This window comes from Aquila chrysaetos, chromosome 13 (genome assembly GCF_900496995.4).
Source record: "Aquila chrysaetos chrysaetos chromosome 13, bAquChr1.4, whole genome shotgun sequence".
Lineage (NCBI taxonomy): Eukaryota > Metazoa > Chordata > Aves > Accipitriformes > Accipitridae > Aquila > Aquila chrysaetos.
In genome coordinates this window covers 450973-469249 of record NC_044016.1, presented here as the reverse complement: position 1 = coordinate 469249, position 18277 = coordinate 450973, and the positions used below count along the sequence as shown (strand labels likewise).

General features: G+C 46.1%; 1 protein-coding gene across 4 annotated transcripts in view; it reads right to left on the bottom strand.

Annotated features, from left to right (window-relative positions):
* Positions 1 to 554: 554 nt before the first annotated feature.
* ABHD12 (abhydrolase domain containing 12, lysophospholipase) overlaps positions 555 to 18277 on the bottom strand; it is a 46840-nt gene continuing 29117 nt past the window's right edge. For 3 of the 4 annotated variants that reach the window (XM_030036081.2, XM_030036084.2, XM_030036085.1), the window contains 9 exons: positions 16307 to 16337; positions 8604 to 8649; positions 7177 to 7306; positions 5469 to 5506; positions 5197 to 5276; positions 4299 to 4381; positions 3481 to 3559; positions 3056 to 3183; positions 555 to 2553 (listed from right to left, as the gene is read on the bottom strand). In XM_030036081.2, coding sequence (XP_029891941.1) covers positions 2514 to 2553; positions 3056 to 3183; positions 3481 to 3559; positions 4299 to 4381; positions 5197 to 5276; positions 5469 to 5506; positions 7177 to 7306; positions 8604 to 8649; positions 16307 to 16337 — 655 coding nt within the window. In that variant the 3' untranslated portion in view covers positions 555 to 2513. The remainder of the gene's footprint in view (positions 2554 to 3055; positions 3184 to 3480; positions 3560 to 4298; positions 4382 to 5196; positions 5277 to 5468; positions 5507 to 7176; positions 7307 to 8603; positions 8650 to 16306; positions 16338 to 18277) is intronic. The other variant, XM_041128551.1, reaches the window with a different exon arrangement.

Here is an 18277-nt window from a genome sequence, read left to right as displayed (position 1 = left end):
TTCAGGCCATGATGCTTGAAGCCATGCTGGTGTTCCCCAGCTGTGGCTTCATGGGAGGGTCCCCTGCAGCTGGCATGGTGCTGGGGTGCTGGCACCACCATGGGGGAGACATACCCATGGCAGAAAGGTCAGTCTCGCCAGCACAGAGGGTGTACAGGAGGGAGCTGGTCCCAGAGGCTGCACTGGGCTAGCTAGGGCCAAAGCCATTTACCTGCATCTCTGGTGCATTGACTGTATGCACTCGGGTGGGGGTTACAGTGTTGGGTTTGCCCAGCAAATGGCACACAGGGCTCCTGTGCTAGAAATCCCATGGGCAGTTCCAACTTCCCCCATCCCCAGTGGGAAAGCAGAGACTCGGCTGCAGCCGGAGTACGGGCACAGACCCACTGGGCTCTAGGAGAGCAGCTCACCCAGAGCTGGCAGCAGCCACAAAGACTTGCCCAGTCCCAGCTGCAAGCTCATCTCCCATGCACAACCCTACTGCAGCCCTGCCGCACACCCACCTGACCTGCCCAACTGGGGGAAAAGTCCCAAAAACTGCCAGGTAAAACGGGTGAAGCTGAAGTGATCAGCAGTCAATGCCTTTATTAAAACTACACCACTTTTAGATAAACATTTCAGTTTAAATTTCCAAGCATATCACTGGCCTACTAACGGGAATGATGGTGCTGGGATCACCAACACCAGCAGTTCACATGCTGGACCCTCAGCTCTGTCACACGGGAGGAAGGCAGCCAGCCAGCCTCTGGCTCAGGCTGTGCTTTGCCCCAAGCCAGCTGCCAGCAGCGTTAGCTGGAATGTGCACATCACTCTCCAGAGCCAAGTAAGTGTTTCTCTTCTGTCAGTGCAATAAATACAAGTGCATCAAACATAATTTAAGTGGCACAGTTAGCTTATGAGTATCATGGGTCAGAAACCTCAGGGACAACCACGCTATGGCAGAAGAATCTCAGTACAAGAACAAGCTACTGTCTGCTTTGCAACTAGTATGAGCCTGCAGATATAACTTGGATGCATGCTGAGCAGTTTATACTACGCTGTACACCCCTGAACAGACCCTTCAGGCAGCACAATTCACTCTGAGCACTAGTGACTAAACCTACAGCACCTGGTATTCTCTATATAGATTGATGGGGGGCAGGGCCAGGTCCCCAGCCAGACACTACGGAGTCAGCACATGACCCTCTTCTGTCTCAGTGCAGAGCTCATCGGTGGCATAAACCAGCCCCTGTTCTAGCCCCAAGCAGGGCAAGGACATCCCCAGAACCTCTCCCCACGGGAGAGGCTCATTCCCACTTCTGCCTCCTGGACAACATGCTCCAACCATGGCTGTGAGATGGGCTGAGAAGTGCTACTGGAAGTGCCTGGGAAGCCCAGAAGGGAGGTGGAGGGAGAGATGGGGAGGGACACCCCAGACTGTTATTTTTGCATCAAGAACTACATACCACTGCCTGCTTTAACTACAGAGGAACAGTGTAGCCACCAGGAACAGGAAAACCTGACCTAAGGAGTTAAAAGGTAGTTGAGGAAAAAACCCTGCCCTTCCCACCCAAAGGAAGCACATGTCTGTCTGGGTGTGTACAGGGAGAATGGAAGACATCCATTCCCACATCCTGGGCCCACATTGTTCATGGAAGGGGGAGATCAAGCCAAAAAGTAATCTCACAGTTTCCAGCTTAAACTCCCAAGTTTGCAATTTATCTACATAAGTCACTTCAGTCCTAATAGGAAGTGCATGTGAAGAAGGGGAGGAGCTCCACAGAGGATAGCAGGGATGGGAGCAGAAATGATGTTGAGAAGGAAAAGGGTACAGAAAAGATAAAAGGGCACTGACCTTTTCCATTAAATAGATGTTTGAAAAGGAAGAACAAAAAAAATCTTTCATTTTATTTCCAAATGTGTGCAATTAGCCCAACACTTGCAACACATTGTGACTGAAGAGCTAAATAAAAATATCTCTCACCACCTGGACCTTCTGTGTGTTTGTAATTACAGCCACTTAGCGAAAAGGAAAGGCAAAACATGTATTTCCTAGAAAGAGAACACCTCAAACTCAAGCAAGACAACTGTGGTATGGAGACACGGCAAAAGCCATTCGCCTACAAATGAGTCTCTATGTGATCCAAAAACAGCAGCAGTGTTTAAAAGTGAAAGAAACACCCTTGGTCATGACACACGTGTCCTAGGAATGTCTGTCCTCAGTGGTACCACGCTGGATTGGCCAGGCTTTGTTGTGCTTACATTTTTCACGGTTTGGTACTGGCTCCCGGGCTGTTATCACCCCTCCATCCATGTCAAAAAAGAAGCCAACAACTTCTTTCTTCTACCATCACAGATGCTGATGCCAGGAGCTGGAGTTGCCAAGGGTACACATCAGGACCGGAGTGGGAATCCCTGACCTCCTCTAGTGCCAGGGATGGAAGAATGGCAGATTGACCCACAGGGAGCAGGGACGAAAAGGAGAGAGAGGAAGGAAAGAAAGGAAAACCTCTGTGCTGCCAAGCAGCCAGTCTTCAGTGATGATGCTCACGTTCAGATTTTCCCAGGAATTCCCTAGGAAAGGAAAGGACAACAGCAGTGACACTCAGCTCTCCTACACTCTGGTGCATGCTGCAGCCTGCAGGTCTTCCCATTCCCCTGGCAAATACTAGGGCTCAAGCGCTTGCAGCTACAGGGAACAGCACTGAGCTTTGCTCTCACCCATCAGCGGCTCCCACTAGAAGAGGCAAGGAGAAGTAGCTGCTTCACAAACAACTCCTCCAGAGCATCCAGCTCGCAGCAGAGATGAGCCAGAGAGGAGAAATGCTCCCAGCTTTCTGTGGCTCCCCTTCCCAAAACCTGCTTTGCAGGGAGGTGGAGAGCTCTGACTTTGTGCTAAGCCAGCCCCAGTATCTCACCCGCTCTGAAGACCAAAGGGGTTTTCAGAAGAGCTGCCCAATACAGGTGCCTGTTACACAGCTCTCTTGCTCCTGGGTTCTTGTCACTGTGCTCCAAAGCCCCAAGCCCCAGCCCCCCCCCCAAAGCCAGAGGAGACCCCGGTTAGCTGGGCTGTTACCGCAGTATTCGAGGTAGCTCTGGACTCCTGTAGATGTACTTGTGCCGGTAGCCAAGGTCTGTGTGGAACGGAACAAACTGCACCTTGTAGTCTCGGAAACTCCGTGATGTCGCAGCGATGTTGTAAAGCTGAGTCCAAGGGGAAGCAGGTGAGGGACACGTGTCACTCCAAACCAGCTACCCCTGCCAAACCAGCACCCCTCTCAAGGGTGGGTTATGGGCCCTGGCTTGACCAGCTTTGCTAGCTCTAGCTCCAGCTCCCTTTCACTATTGATTTGCCACCTCCAACACCACAGAATTTGTAGTACCTTCAGGCTATGCATTTCTACATACACCTTCCTATTGCTGACTTTTTGCCTGGCTGGGATGTCGTTCTAGCCACACCAGTTCCTCCCACCAGATCAGTTTGCAGAGCCACACACGTACCTTCTTTCCCAGATGAAACGGTACCACCGGGTCATCCTCAGCATGAAGGATGAGCAGGGAGCAGGAAATGTATTTCACACTGTAAAAGACACAACAATGTCACAAAGGCTCAGAGCAATCCCCATCACTCTCTAACACCAACACACTTGGATTTTCAAGGAAACTCAATGACAAACATGTCCTGTGGGTCACTGACTGCAGTTCAGCTCTTGAAAACACTACTATCTGGGCACCATTCATTTGATCTATAGAAAATTTACTAGTGAAAGGCACCCTTGTAAAGGCTATTTGCTGCTTAGACCAGAGAAAAGTGGCTCACCCCACCGCAAAGCATCATCCCCCAGTTCTGGTTTGGTTCCAGTACTGGAAACCAAATTCAAAAATACTCAGGCTCTTGAATGAAAGGCTCAGTGAAAAGAGACAATGTTATTACATGCAGGGTGGCTTATGCAAATGCATAGCAGGGAAATCCTCCCAGAGTTTCAGTGTCCCAATGCTACTGTTTAATGTGTAACGTACACTTGAAAAGCATAAATCACATGGACCAAATTAGCATATCCCTGAGTAGTCTCTGTGCTCTCTGTTGCATCTGTCGTTATTAAGAACAATTTGAAAAGAGCAGCTCCACACTGCAAAGCTGTGTTGCACTCAGGGCTGCGAGAGTAACTGAAATCCCTTCAGCAAGTATAATGCTTCAGGGGAAAAAAAAAAAAAAAGAAAAAAAAGCAGCAGATATTGCAGTCTGATGTCTATCCTCCTTGATGCTTGCCATGGCTCACTGCAGCCACAGCTGAAACCCCAGCAAAGAGTGAACTCACTTCTCATCGTTTGCAAATTTAATTCCACTTGTCGTGATGGGGTCAAGGAAGAACCAGTCAAACCCAGGGAAGTATCTGTATATCTGAGAGGAAAAATTTGTGTTAGTGGCAGGCACCAGCAGGACAGTTATACAAACAGCAGAATGGGGCAGGCCACTGCCATCCCAGTAACACCCCTTGGCTGCTGGCTGCGCCCTCTGCAGTGAGGTGGTCCATGTTTCCATCAGCATTATTTTTCCACTCCTGTTTCAGACCTGTCTTATCAGCCTGCTCAGAGGCAGGCTCTCTGGGTGCTTGCATGGTCAACGTCTCTAAGTATCATGCTGCTGCTGGCAACAGTCTTCCTGGAAGAGAGCTGTACCCCAGGGCACCTCACCAGCCCAGCCGCATCCAACACCTGGTCTGGGTGTCTGCTCAGTTCAGAGCCAACTTGCAGCCATGCCAGATGGAAGAGATGGACACATCAGAGTGAACTCACCAGGGAAACAACACAAGCACAAAGGGGCCACGTGGACGGGGTAGTGACCAAGAGAAGCCCAGCTTCGCTATCGCTTTGCTCACAGCCCACAAAATAGCCTCCCGCAACAGAGAAACTACAACACAAGAAGAACGGGCTGTCCACTGCTGAGAGCAGAGTCTATCTTCCCCTCCTTACATTTACTGCCCTTTCTGATCCTGGTTTCTGTTTTCTTTAAACAGGCTCCACACATGGCTCTGGTACTGCTTATTGTACTACTGTTCCCAGGAGCTGCCTTAAGTGCAGGTCTCCACACCTGACACTTATAAATATCACTGCTGCCCCACAAGTCATGCAGTTAGCTCAGCTACGTCACTTCTGAAGGTTAATTTCTAAGCATACAATTACATGCCACTAGTGTGAGAGCCACTGTGTACTTGCCACAGAAAAGGGGTGACTTCGTGCCTCCTCCCGTATGTTGGTGAATGGAGATTCCAGTATCAGGGCATCCGGAGGTGTTTCTGAAAAGCCAAAGGCAATGTGCTGAAATGCAGGGGTGCAGACAGCCAGCAAGGTCAGGGTCTGCCTTAAGAGAGCAGGTGCCACCATGGTGCGCCAAGGACAGCCTCGTCACAACCCCAAACACATGCGGAAATCTGGGATGCCAGCAGGACCCAGGCTGGGTGGGAAGAACTTCCACCCACCAGACTTACCTCTCTCACAAAGGCGCCTCACTAGATTTGTTGCGACCCTGGAAAGAAGAACAGTGAGCATTTAATCTGGCACAGACCCTCTGCAAAGCAGCAGGCTCTAGTGGTAGTAGGTGGCAGAGGTACAACTCAACTGCCATAACGTTGACCCCTCACACTGTCTGAGGTCTGGGCAGCCAGCCCAAAATGACTTGGGTCTCCCATACCCAACTGTCTCAAATGGCATCAGGTGCCTGCATTTAGGTAAGTGAACAAGTCGAAGGAAGCAGGACATCATGTAGCTACTTGGAAGGACCTCCTTTAAGGTGGCTCTCAGGCTCCCAGCATATCTGCAGCTGTGTGACATAGCCTCTTACCCCCAGACCACAAGGGCTGAGCAAGAAAGAGGGGAATGTCGGGGTATGGGCAGAAGGGTGCTGTGTTCCAGGCAGCTGGAGCACAGGGTCCCAGGGTGACACTGCAAGGAGTTTCCATAGCTTGGTCAGAAAGCAACAAGGTCTCCCCCATGCATCTCCCTAATGGGATATTATTTAGAATAATATAATGCAGACTGACCAAGGGGAGAGAAAGTGGGACTGCACTGATCTCCTCCTGTGGTGAACCTGTGTCTATATGTCCTTCAGAGCAGAACATCAGGGATATTTCTGAAGGGAATATCCCTCCCTAAGGGATATTTCTGAAGCTGCTGAATCCTCCAAGCACAGAGTATTTAAAAAACCTCAAACTCCAGGCTGGCTATGGTCACCAGGGAACTCAGCTGGGGACCACAGTCCCAGGCCACTTGAATTGCAGTGCATTGGGGAATGTCATGAGCATGCTCTGACCCAGAAAGGGATCCTGAACGTGGCAAAAATTTAGAGGAAGAACCAAAGAAAAAGCCTTTACCTTCTCTCAAACAAAGCAGGATGTTTAGTACCACAGATGAAGAGGCACTATCCTGAAATACCTCCCTGTCCCAGCAACACATTTGTTGGACAGCAAGGCAAGCTGTTGTGGTCTCAAACAGTTTAATCTGCACACAGCTCAACTCAAAAGTAACTCTTGTGTTTGCCCTCTGCTCCTCCATAAATCAAGGGGGTAAGAGCACATGCTGCTTGCTGAACATGACCCACCTCCTGGCAGCAGTGGAAAGGGAGAAAGCAGGAAAGGAAAGTTAAGAACATGCAGGAAAAGGCACTTGACACTTTGAACTTCCCTGTGCCCAGCATGACCACATAAGTGTCACACACGGCCAGCAGTGTAGTCATGCAGGCATCTGTGTGAGTACTGATTACACACAGCACGTTTGCCAGGACAGGAGGAAAACGTTTTGTAAGGGCAAGTCATGTCCACATGCGGCTGGTCTGAGATACTCAGACTATCAGAGAAGCCTGATGTTCTGCTCTGAAGGACGTATAGACACAGGTTCACCACAGAAAGAGATCAGTGCAGTCCCACTTTCTCTCCCCTTGGTCAGTCTGCATTATATTATTCTAAATGTCTTTTCCAGTGTAACCCTCTGGGCTATGAAGGTTCAAGATCAATTCGTGCATAGTCATTCACTGTAGCCCTCTCACTCTGTAGAGTGCAAAGGGGAAGCTACTCTGCAGCAATCATGCCACAGACTCCAAGCCAAGCCAGCCTGGGGATTATGGCAAACAGCACCTTCATCCAAGGTCAGTGTTTAATGTTTTTCAGAAGCTGGTAAGTCCCACTGAGATCAGATGCTTACCCCGTGCCCAAGGAGTGACCCCATATATAGACAGGGTTGTCTCCGCTTCTTGCTTTTATCCAGTCGAAGACATGAAGGGCGTCGTAGGTCATTCCCCTCTCTGACGGGCTGCCTATTGAATCACCCCAGCCTGAAACACAAATAGTCCTTCTGAGAATCGTACGAACTGGTCAGCAAAGCCAGCCAGCTCTTCCTATGCAGCCCATCTGCAACTGCAAAGGGACCTGGGACATGGATAGTTTCTGTTTATTTCATCGTGCACTTTTACAGTTCAGGGCTGGAAGCCCCAAATAATCTGCAATCATTTAAACAAGGTAACTGCTGGCTGCCGAGGAGTTTTTGTGGATTTAGTCAACAACAGAAACAAGAGCTGGATCTCAAACACTGCCACACCGTGTTCTTGCACCTACCCATATGCAACAGCCCAGCTCCCAAACCTTAGCTGCTTTTGCATGCATGTAACCAACTTGTAAGGGGAGTCTCTAACAGCATAAGAATTGGATGCTTAGGGTCAAAACCAAAGCACATTTCACAAAGCTGTTGCAAAATCAGTTTGTCCGTGCTGTTCGATCAATGCCCTCAAGCAATTTTCCACCCTCCTGATTGTTTTGGTTCAGTCACTATTGCAGCATGTCTACACATCTTATGCTAAGCAGCAAGCATCCCACATCCCTTCTGATACCTAATAGGGAGCCAGAGAAGCAGCTGCCAGCAGGACTGAAAAACAGGGCAAGCTCCTACAAATAAACCTCTCCCAGATGTCTTCTTGATAAAAATGCAACGGATTAATTTCTTTCCTGTATCTCCAGTGGCATTATACTGCAGCCATGGCTTAAATACTAAGAAGGGAAAAAAAGAGCAGATGTTTGACTGCTGGTGGCACAGAGTTGCAAAATGGTCATGGCTTCTGCCGAGGACATTACCAGTTGTGAGCAAATCATTTACTCTATGTCTTATCTCACCTATCAGCTTTTAAAAAGAAGTGCAAGTTCAGTTCCTTGTGTGACCTCAGGAAAGTCAATTAGATCATATCCAAAAGACTACATCTAGGCAAGCTTACAGTTTCCAGATGTGCACCTGGAGGATGCCTGAACTGGATGCTGTGGCAACGTATGTGCCTGGGTCACCCTCTGCTCCTTAGCTCCCAAATCAATGAGTCCTGTGCATGAGGACAGAGAGGAGCCAGAGTCCACTGAGCTGGACAACAGGAAGCAGTGCTACACAGGAAGGCACTGAAAAGAAATTTCCTGAAGTTCTTTCGACACCCATGAGGAAAAAAAGCAGCAATAACCACATCTAATTAGCTGGCAGGAAGCATTTATAAAACAACAGCTCCCCTGAGATCCAAAAAAAAAAGAGCAACTCCTTTGTTGCTTCTACAGAGAGAGACATCTAAAAGTGTTTCATAATAAAAGAAGCCCACATACCTCGATAATCAAACGTGACCACGTGGTACCCAAGGGAGCTGAGAACCTGCAGGGCAGAGAAACATGCAGAAACCCATCACAGAGACTTGCACAGCAGCCGTGCTCTTGCCTCAGACCAAGGTGCAGGGATCTAATTTATAACATTATCAACCTGACATGGTAAAGCAACAACTTACAGCTTTTTGGTGTAGCAGGCACAGAGCTTTTCAAAAGCCAATCATCTCAGCCTGCTGGTTTTACTCCATTTGTTTCCTGGACCTCGTATCAGACTATATTAGATGTTGATTCTCCCTTTAAAAGCTTTGCCCTTAAGATCCACAAATATCCTATGACTGCTTCCCCTACAAACACTTTCAGGTTTTCCAGTGAAACTGTACAACTGCTTCATTTATATTATTCAAATTGGCATAAATGTTAGCATAACATATAGGAGCCCGTTTCAGGTTTCAGAAGGCTTAAATGTATACATCCAAAACGTGCAATTGCTCTATCATGAAGAATTATGTTACAGCCAATGGTAATCCTAACAAAATCTGTTAAAAGCAAGTAAAAATGCCGAACGTTAGATGAACTGGCTTGGAAAAAGTGCCTTGGTAAAAACAATGCTAGCATTCCAAGCTACCATTGCTCGGTATGAACCTAACAGCTCGGTGGTAGATAAAAATCAACAAGAAGTCACAAAAAGATTAAAATGTTGTTGCTCTTGTGGCTATGTATGATACATGATGAAAAAAAGCAATCTTAGTATTACACTATACTCTAAGCCTCCTAATGGACAAAAGGAAATAATCTCATATATAAACCCAACACTTTATTTCCAGTGTAACTGAAATCTTAACAGCCTGAACAATTACTGTTACTAGGTCAGATCTCATTAGTACAGAAAAAAAGAGAAAAAGAGGACAACATAGAAAAGAAGGGCGTTCAGGTAAGCTGGCAACTCAACTCCTTTGCTGGGAGGACTATGATGGTGGTAGTTTCTCCCACTTCCCTCTAGGATCCACCCAGAGCTAATTTTCATAAATTTCGGTCATGCACTGGATGTTTCCTTCTCCTCACTGGTCTGTGATTCCATGTTACATCCCAAATTACTTTATGGGGCATGGTCAACATACATTGGACATGTTTTCTTTGTTACTTCTAAACCCATTTTTGTCCAGCTCCCAGGTCTGCATCTCTTTAGCTGACCACTGGCAGACTGTGCACAGCCCAGGGGTCTCAGCCTGTGCCCCGTTCCATGCACGCTCATACCTGCGCTCCTCTGCAATGCTCCCTGTGTCCCCATCTCCGAGGTCTCTGCTGTCATACCAGGCCTGCACTCCTCTACACTGTACCACTACCCTGGGTGTCATCGGTGTTTCATTTGACACAGAGTAACTGTATCTGTAACTTGTACATAAAAACGTTAGAGTGATTTTCTCTATAACACTATCTGTATGAGCATTGATGCTATTTGTATTACAGTTATGGCTATGCCACATCATTACACAAAGCTCAGCAAAAATAAAACCAGCTAGCCAGTGGCCACCTGGTTGTTAGACAATTGCTTTTATGGCTAAACAAGCTCAAAACAGTGCTCCAGGGAGCTCCAAAGCAAGGTCAGAAGAAGCCTCACAAGCCTCAGCTGTGTTACTAGCAGTGGCAATGCTATATGCACTGGGTTACAGGGCTGCAATTTCCCTTTTTGACAGTCTGTCAACTGCAGGCTATTGCTCACGAGTCCAGCAAGGATACTGTAAACCCTCCTGTGGCTCAAGGCTGCTCACCAGGACCAAGCAATGGATTTTGTTGGAGGTGTCTACCTTTTCAGCTTGCTTCATGATAGCCTGCACAGGTCTGAGGGCAGTGCGTAGCTCTTCATTGCATTGTGCTGCCATTACTGGGTTGCTGAGTGTTCGATTTTATAGCCAATGCAGCTTGCACAATGAATAAAATTGCTATTAAGATGACAACTACAGGATGCAAAGCCAAGTTCAAAAATCCTGTAGTGGTAGGACACCATTCTCAGAGGGTTCTACTCATTCTCAGCACTGTGGCAGATCAGATATTTGCTTGGTGTGCAACATTTGGTACCTTCAGGGCTCGCTGCACCACAAGCTGGACTTCCAGTGTTAACGGCTGGGTTAGCATTCGTTGCAGTTTTTTAAATAACACACCTAGTGGTACTGGGACTATCACAGCTTACAACTGGAATGATACCTGTAAGCTGAGCATTACTTCTAAAGGAATAGTACAACTTTAACCTTAACAAGTTACATATGCAGATATCATGTAGAGTTATAAACAATTAGACAATTTACAACAATTTGGGGGCACAGAGTATGCATAGAAGTACAACTGGAGCTTACACAGACAACTGGCACCTGATTGGAAATGCAGACAGCATTTCCATTGTCCCACTAGGATCTAAATGGTCGTCTGAAGAGGGAAAGCCAGTAACTTCACGTACATATCACACAGTTTGCCCTGATACTTGCTGGCACCCCATCCGAGACTAACATGTTACATCATGCTCACCCTTACTGCACTTGGTTGTGTCATTTCTTGCCACTAGCCACGGGGTTATGCTACTGCACTACCCCTCTTTTAATGCCATTTCCCACTAACAGTTATTTAGAATTTATATTAGCAGATGCAACTGCAACATCTTCAAAGTCACTTGAAGCTCCTTTGTTTTTTGCTATTCAGGTCTCTTCAAGCAATTCCTATTTCTCTTTCTTTGGCTCTAAACCTTCAAAGGGGTTCTCCTGGAGGTGACAAGGTCTTTACTGTGTGCACTTCCAGGGCAAAGGCCCTTTACAGCAGAGGTATTAAATATGCAGTTGTTCCACTCTGGGGTCTGCACTCAAAAGTTACTGTTTATTCAGCATCCTCTTGCAAATAACTATGCCAACATCACAGAGAGATGTGGTGATGTATGTACACCACCACAGTACCAAATACCACTGCAACCTACATAACATTAGCAGAATAATCAGGTAAAATATTAATTAACAAATTAGGTGCTGCAGGACAGCTGTGATTCCATTTCCATCAGAATCACTGTAAACCATTTTCACTTACATACTGGACACCCTTACCGGACATGCATAACACAAAGTTCCTTCTTGCAAAGTTTGGTTTTCAGCTTTACAATGTGATTTTACTGCTAAGATATCACATACAATCTAGCCTTTTCCAGGCCATTAAAAGTTATTTAACCTGCTGACAGTTTACCTATGTTCTATACATTTGTTATGTATTGGCTGCATTGGCAGCATCTCTTCTCAGTAACAAACGGATGCATTTTTTTTTTTTTTTAATTAGCAGCTGTTACATTTAAAACCAGATTTTTACCATCCTCTATTTCTTCTTAAAAAATACGCTGAGTTTAACACATCCATTGCAATTACACACACAAGACCAATGTTTCATTTTCAAAGCCAACTGTATCCCACTTCCACTAGAGACTTTATTATTCAGCTATTCCTTCAACTTCTATCTGCTTAATTACTGATAAATAATTAACTGATAATGTTCTCAATTGAAACATTTTTTCTTTTTGGTCTCCATCCTAGTTTTCTTTTATGCTTATACCCGTGTATACTTTGCACCTGTGCTGTTAGGGCTGGTACCCACCTCACTCTGGGAGCTCAGCCCCTGCAGCAGGAAAGCACTGCTGTTCACCCCAGGCCACTGTTCCCACGGGAGCTCTGCCTTCTTCCACCTGAATATTCACCTTTTCCCCCTCTCTCTGTCTTCCTACAAACAGCCCTTCAGCACCTGGTTCTCCCCCTGCATTTACCTCCTCAGACCATTGGTCTGACCTGCACCAGCCACCACCTGCACCTCATACCTGTTGAAGACCAAAACAGAGTGGCCTCCAGTTTTCCTTAACCCCAATCTGAGTCTCAACCACCAAGCCCAGCCCTACCCCCTAAATCCTGCCACTCAGCACAGCCAAAAGCAGCAAGGAAGCACCTGAGACAGCAGCCATGTCTGGAAAGAACGTGGAGTCTCCTGAAGAGTGACGGGAATGGTGTGATGCATCCCCAGCCAAATTCTCCTCTTGCCACTGGGAGCCAGGAGCTGCAAGGCTACACAAAGCAAATGCACCTGGCAGAGAGCAGGAGATGCTGCAACATTCATCTGCCTGACTCTTGTCCTGGTCAGCTGCTGAAAGCACGAGCCCTCTCACAGCAATAAGCAATGAGGATGCCCTCAAGACACCCCCAGGCACAGGCAGCAGCAATTTCCAGGCTCACCTAAACCTAGGCAGTCCATGCTCAGGACCCCTGACCACCAAGACATGCCTCCTCACAGCCCAGCATGACACAGGCCAGTGTGCCCAGTTGTCCTCTCCCTAGCAGACACTAGGGACAAAGACCTGGGATAAAGGTGATGAAGGTCATCTCATGCCTTTATCAAAGGAAGTCATTGATGGAGCCTCCCACTCCTGCACCCATTCAACTCAAAGCCAAGATACAGGTGAACAACTTGCAGGCGCTCATTCCTCCAAGGACCTGCCAAGTCCCAACCACAGGCACTGCCCCGCTCTTACACTTCAGAGGTGCCTTTCTCTTCCAGGGAAAAGAAGAGATGGGGCTGAGGAATAACACAAACAAGCAGCAAAAGCAGCAGAAACTGTCACTACCACCACTGCAGCTGCCAGAGCTGTAAGGTGCCCACCTCAACTTTCACAATGCAGGGCCCCACACTAACAGCACCCTCTGCTTTAGAGCATGGCTCTGCTGCCCAAGCACCTTCCTTCCTACCCTAGCACTGGGCAGCTGCAGCACCCAAACATCCACTTCCCAAGAGGAGAGCAGACATGCAAAGCAAGGCCAAAGTACGGCCTATCACAGTGGATACACTAGAGAAGGAAAAACCTCCACCATCAACACCCAGCTCCTCCTGGTGAAGGACACAGACTGCTTATGATGAGCTATACCATCCCTGCCTGAAGCCAACAACGCTGGGAGCACCCCAAGCCCATGCCCTGCACTAACAGCCTCCTCTGTTTTAGTCTTTTTTTTAAGAGTATTTTTCTTTCTTGTTTTTTCCCCTTAGAATTAGTTCAGAAGCAGTCTCAGATGAAGCTGGTAAGATTTCAATTGGCTTTGCAGATAACAGGCATTTCCTCTGACCCTTAACAGGATGTTTAGTGTAACAATGCCAAATGTTTTATTTATAGTAATTACTTATGCCCCTATAACAATACCGTATTGTTTCATGTGCTGCTACTAAGTTGGGTAACCTCAGGCAGTGGGCAAAAAACCCTCTGCATCAGCTCTCTGCCATCCCAGCACATCAGTGTAAGAACAGCTAAAAGCTTCACTGCCAAAGCCTCAATGTACAAGTATGAATTGCAGAAGCAGCTTGTGGTAGTCTGTCATTGACAGTCAAGGTAGCTAAGAGAACAGGATTCTTTTCAGTTTTTAAAAGGTTTTGAGTTGCATTATTCAAGCATGGCTAATCTGAATAATGTGAATAACACAGTGACCCTGAATACATTGGTAACTGTGATATCTGAAAACCAGGCTTGAGCAAAGAATAACTGGACACTTGTCCAGGCTAGAAGAAAGCATGCCCCTCAAAGCGAGTTTGTATCTGGTTATTGCTCCACTGCTACTCCTCCTAATGGCTTCCTCATGGCTCCTGCTTCTGGTTACTGTCTTCAAAGACACATTGACTTGGGCAAGAATGATTTCGGACAGCTGCTGCTCACAGACTGTGCAGTAATGACAGTCTCAATTTTCAGTGCTGTTTCTGCTGAAAAAAGATGCTCACATGAATCAACCACTTGGAAAGAAAGGACAGAGACCTCTTACAGTTATTATTTCCCTTCTGAACCTCTTCTAGAGGGTTTTCCCTGCTGCTTCCAGCCTACTACCAGCACCAGCAAAGAGGACAGCAATCCAGCCTGTTTCATTCTGCTGGAATAAGCACAAACTCAGAGTTTCTGGCATGGTTCTGGGAAGCCCGTGTGTGTGTTCACACATGAGTAACTGACTGAAAAAGAAACTAAGCAACTTGTCTATGTTCTCAGAAGCAAAAGAGTACCAGACACAGGAAGAGAAACCTTGGGGTTTGATAAACTCTGTTCTCTATATGTGTACACACACAGAAACACACAGAGGCATGCAGAGCCTTTGAGTATTCTGAAGCACTGCTACTCTCGCTCAGTCAAAATCCAAAACAACTCCTCTGCCTGTCTTGGCCAGCACAAAATTAATTGCAGCATAGGCTGGTTCCCAGAAAAATGACCAAATAGACCACCATACACAACAGTCTCCTCAACCAACTTTCTGCAACTTAGCTCACCCTTTTTTCTTGAAGGAAAAGAAATATCACCTGCCTTCTTGGGGTTGCCAAACAGCATTTTCTAAACAATCTGAAATAAAAAGACTTTGTAGCAGGGGATCTTGCATAAGAAGCTGCATTGCAATAAAGCTTTATGAGTGCCAACACTCTGACACAAATTATAAAGCAAAGGGAATGACAGCTAAATCCATAGGAAAAAACACAGACTCAGACCCCTCTGAAATGAGCCAGCGAAAATAATTATGGCTCTTTTAGAAACACGTGATGAGACCAAGAAATTGTGTGTGAGAATTTCAGCCAAGAGAGAGTTTAATAAAATAAATGACAGCAAAAGTCATTAGGCAAAAGACCCAAAGCAGCTGAAGTGGCCTGTTCTCATGTAACGTACCATGGTGCTACATCTGGAAAATTCATTGGGTTTTGTACAAAATCTTCAGCACTTGAGATGGTACCACTCATATGAACGAGCTGTGCCATGGGAAAGTGGGAAACCCAGGCTGAACCTGCCTGCCTGCCAAGTGATGAAGTAACCCCCGCACTGGCAACCTTGAAAGTGTTTTATTGCAACAAATTGTTCTGTGAATAGGCAAGTACTAGCTTTGTCACGCTGGCCAACTAACAGACCAAGGAGGAGGTTTATAGTGGCTCAGCCCAACATTTTGGCATTTAAAAGGCCAAATGTCACCTTCAAAAGTTTGAAGAGTGCGAGGAATCCGAGCTGGCCTCAATCCACGTATATATATATTCAAAGCTGCGCCAGGGGAGGTTTAGACTGGACATTAGGAAGCATTTCTTTACCAAGACGGTGGTCAAACACTGTAACAGGCTTCCTAGAGAGGTGGTTGATGCCCCAAGCCTGTCAATGTTTAAGAGGCATTTGGACAATGCCCTTAACATGCTTAACTTTTGGTCAGCCCTGAAGTGGTCAGGCAGTTGGACTAGATGATCATTGTGGATCCCTTCCAACTGAGAATATTCTATTCTATTCTATGATGGTGAGTATATAGAGACTGGTAACATATGAAAGAATACTCTTAAATGGTACCTTGAATTAGTATACTAGTATAATCAGTGAAATTACGGCTGTGATTAAATAAAACCTTAATTTTTTTCCGATAAACTGTGTTGTGAAAGTGTTCCTGGCAAAGACTCTGGTTAGCTCAGTTGGAGCTGACAGTTAACAACAGCAAGTAAAAGACCTTTCAAATATCTTTTAATATGGGGAAGCGTGCTCACGGCTTACAGACCCCTTTTCCCACACATGCTTCATATCTAGAGGAGACTAAAGAGCCCTAAGCTACCTGCCTGTTGGCAGTGGGCTGTAATGAGCAGTCTTCTCAAGTCTGTGCACATCTGATGTGTTAACGCAACTACTTGGGACGACACGTGCAGCCACTTACCTTGTAAAGCTCCACACGGTGATCCCCTCCTCTGGCGAGAGTGGTTCATGAAGAGAAGAGGAGAAAAAAAAAACACCAAACAAACAACAACAAAAAAACCACATGTGAACATTTAAGATTCCAGAAACAGACTTTCCCAATTGCCTCAGGTTTTCAGTTTAACACAAACATGCCAAACATAAGAAACACTGTAACTGCTTTGTCACAGGCTTCAAGAAGACAGCAAGGCTTTGCTGAGCTGTGTAGGACATAGCTTTGAAGTCAACTTCTCCCTATAAATCTCTTCTCAAAGCAGGTAAAGATGAACTTTTCAACCCACCCTCCTATCTGCCTTTTCCAAAGCGCGTAATATATCCAAAACAGCCTGTCCCTGTTGGCTTTGCAGACCCTGCACTCCTGCCACCATTGCTGCCCCAGCCAGTAACCCCTGCTCTCCAAGGTGTGATGCTCTCAGCAGAACTCACCACATTAACCCAAGCAGCTGGCCCTTGGATTTTCTCACCTGGCTCCAAGCACAGGGACAGAAAGGACATGTGCAAAAGACTGAGCAGAGAAAACCAGAGTTGAACACTGTAAGTAAGTCCATGGGAAGAATCTGCTTTAATGTTTTTTTTTCATAAATTGAAATCTAGACAATAAAATGGAAAGGAGAGTGAATGTGCCATTACATGCTTTAAAATACATCCACAACATGACATGGCTAATCCACACTCAAACTTTAGTCCAGTATTGATGCAAGAGTAGATTTCCTCCTGCACTCATAAGAAAACTAAAACATTCACACTATGACTGGTTTGGTCAGTGCAGGCTTCTAAACCAAAATGCCACTTTCCAGACCTCCCTCTAAGAACACATGCACTTGCCAGCCAAAAGCTGCCAGCTCCAACTGTACTACAAAATACCTAATGCAGCCAAAAACACTCAGGGCGAAACACAAGGGATTGCTTGTAAGTCATTTTGAATCACACAAGCCTGAAGAAGAAGAACACTTGCTTGAAAAGTCACCCTTGCCGTGCACACATTGGTGCCTTTTCATCATTCCTCAAAGTACAACAGAGGAATTTTTTCTAGAGGGGACCAAGTGATCATAAAATTTTTGCCTCAGCTCCAGACCACTCAGGCAAACCAGAAAGCCAAGGCAGTGCCTTTTACTTATGGTTAATGCAGCCTGCATCAATAAAGCAGCCCTTTGACAAAAGACTGAATATGCAGTGTAGAAACATACAGCAATATATACTAAAGCTGAAATGGCAAAGCCAATACACCTCCAGCTTCTCCAATACACAGAGTAAAGTGAAATGTGAAATACGTAATCGATCCATAGCTCAGTACTTTATCTCAGTAGCACTTGGGGGAGCCAAGAAGTAAAGCTAATCAATAAGCACATAACAGAGATACTGGTCCCAAATTACCACCATTAAGCTGCAGAATAGCTTCCGTTAGTATCATTTGCTACACCCAATAAAGGCAAGAAAACGAGTGAAGCAGTATTTGAAAAAATAATGCAACAATTTGATTAAACCTTGTAATACATCAGCACAAGAAGACAAGATCAGTTTCCAAAAACCATCTGCTCATGCATTTCCTGGCTCACAGCACGCATCTTCCACATCATGCCCTTGTACCAAAAAAGAACACTGCTAAGACAAGAATTTAAGTGAAAAAGGGCAACGTTCTTGCCATGTAAAGGCTAGCAAACCTTCACTACTGGCACAGTTAAAACAGAGTTTCTTTGCTTTACATCATGGAACTTGTATTTCTGCAATGTTTCTGCTCTTGCATAGTATCTACAAGCAGACATCAGCTTCAAAAGAACATGCACTGGCACTCAAAACTCAGAAAGGGGCTGATACTCTTTGTAAGATGCATATTAGTAAGGAAAAAGACCATGTTCTAATAAATGAACTAAAGCACTGTAGCATGCAGAGATGTGGCAGTAAGAACATGATTCTGAGAAACATTCAGGAAGTT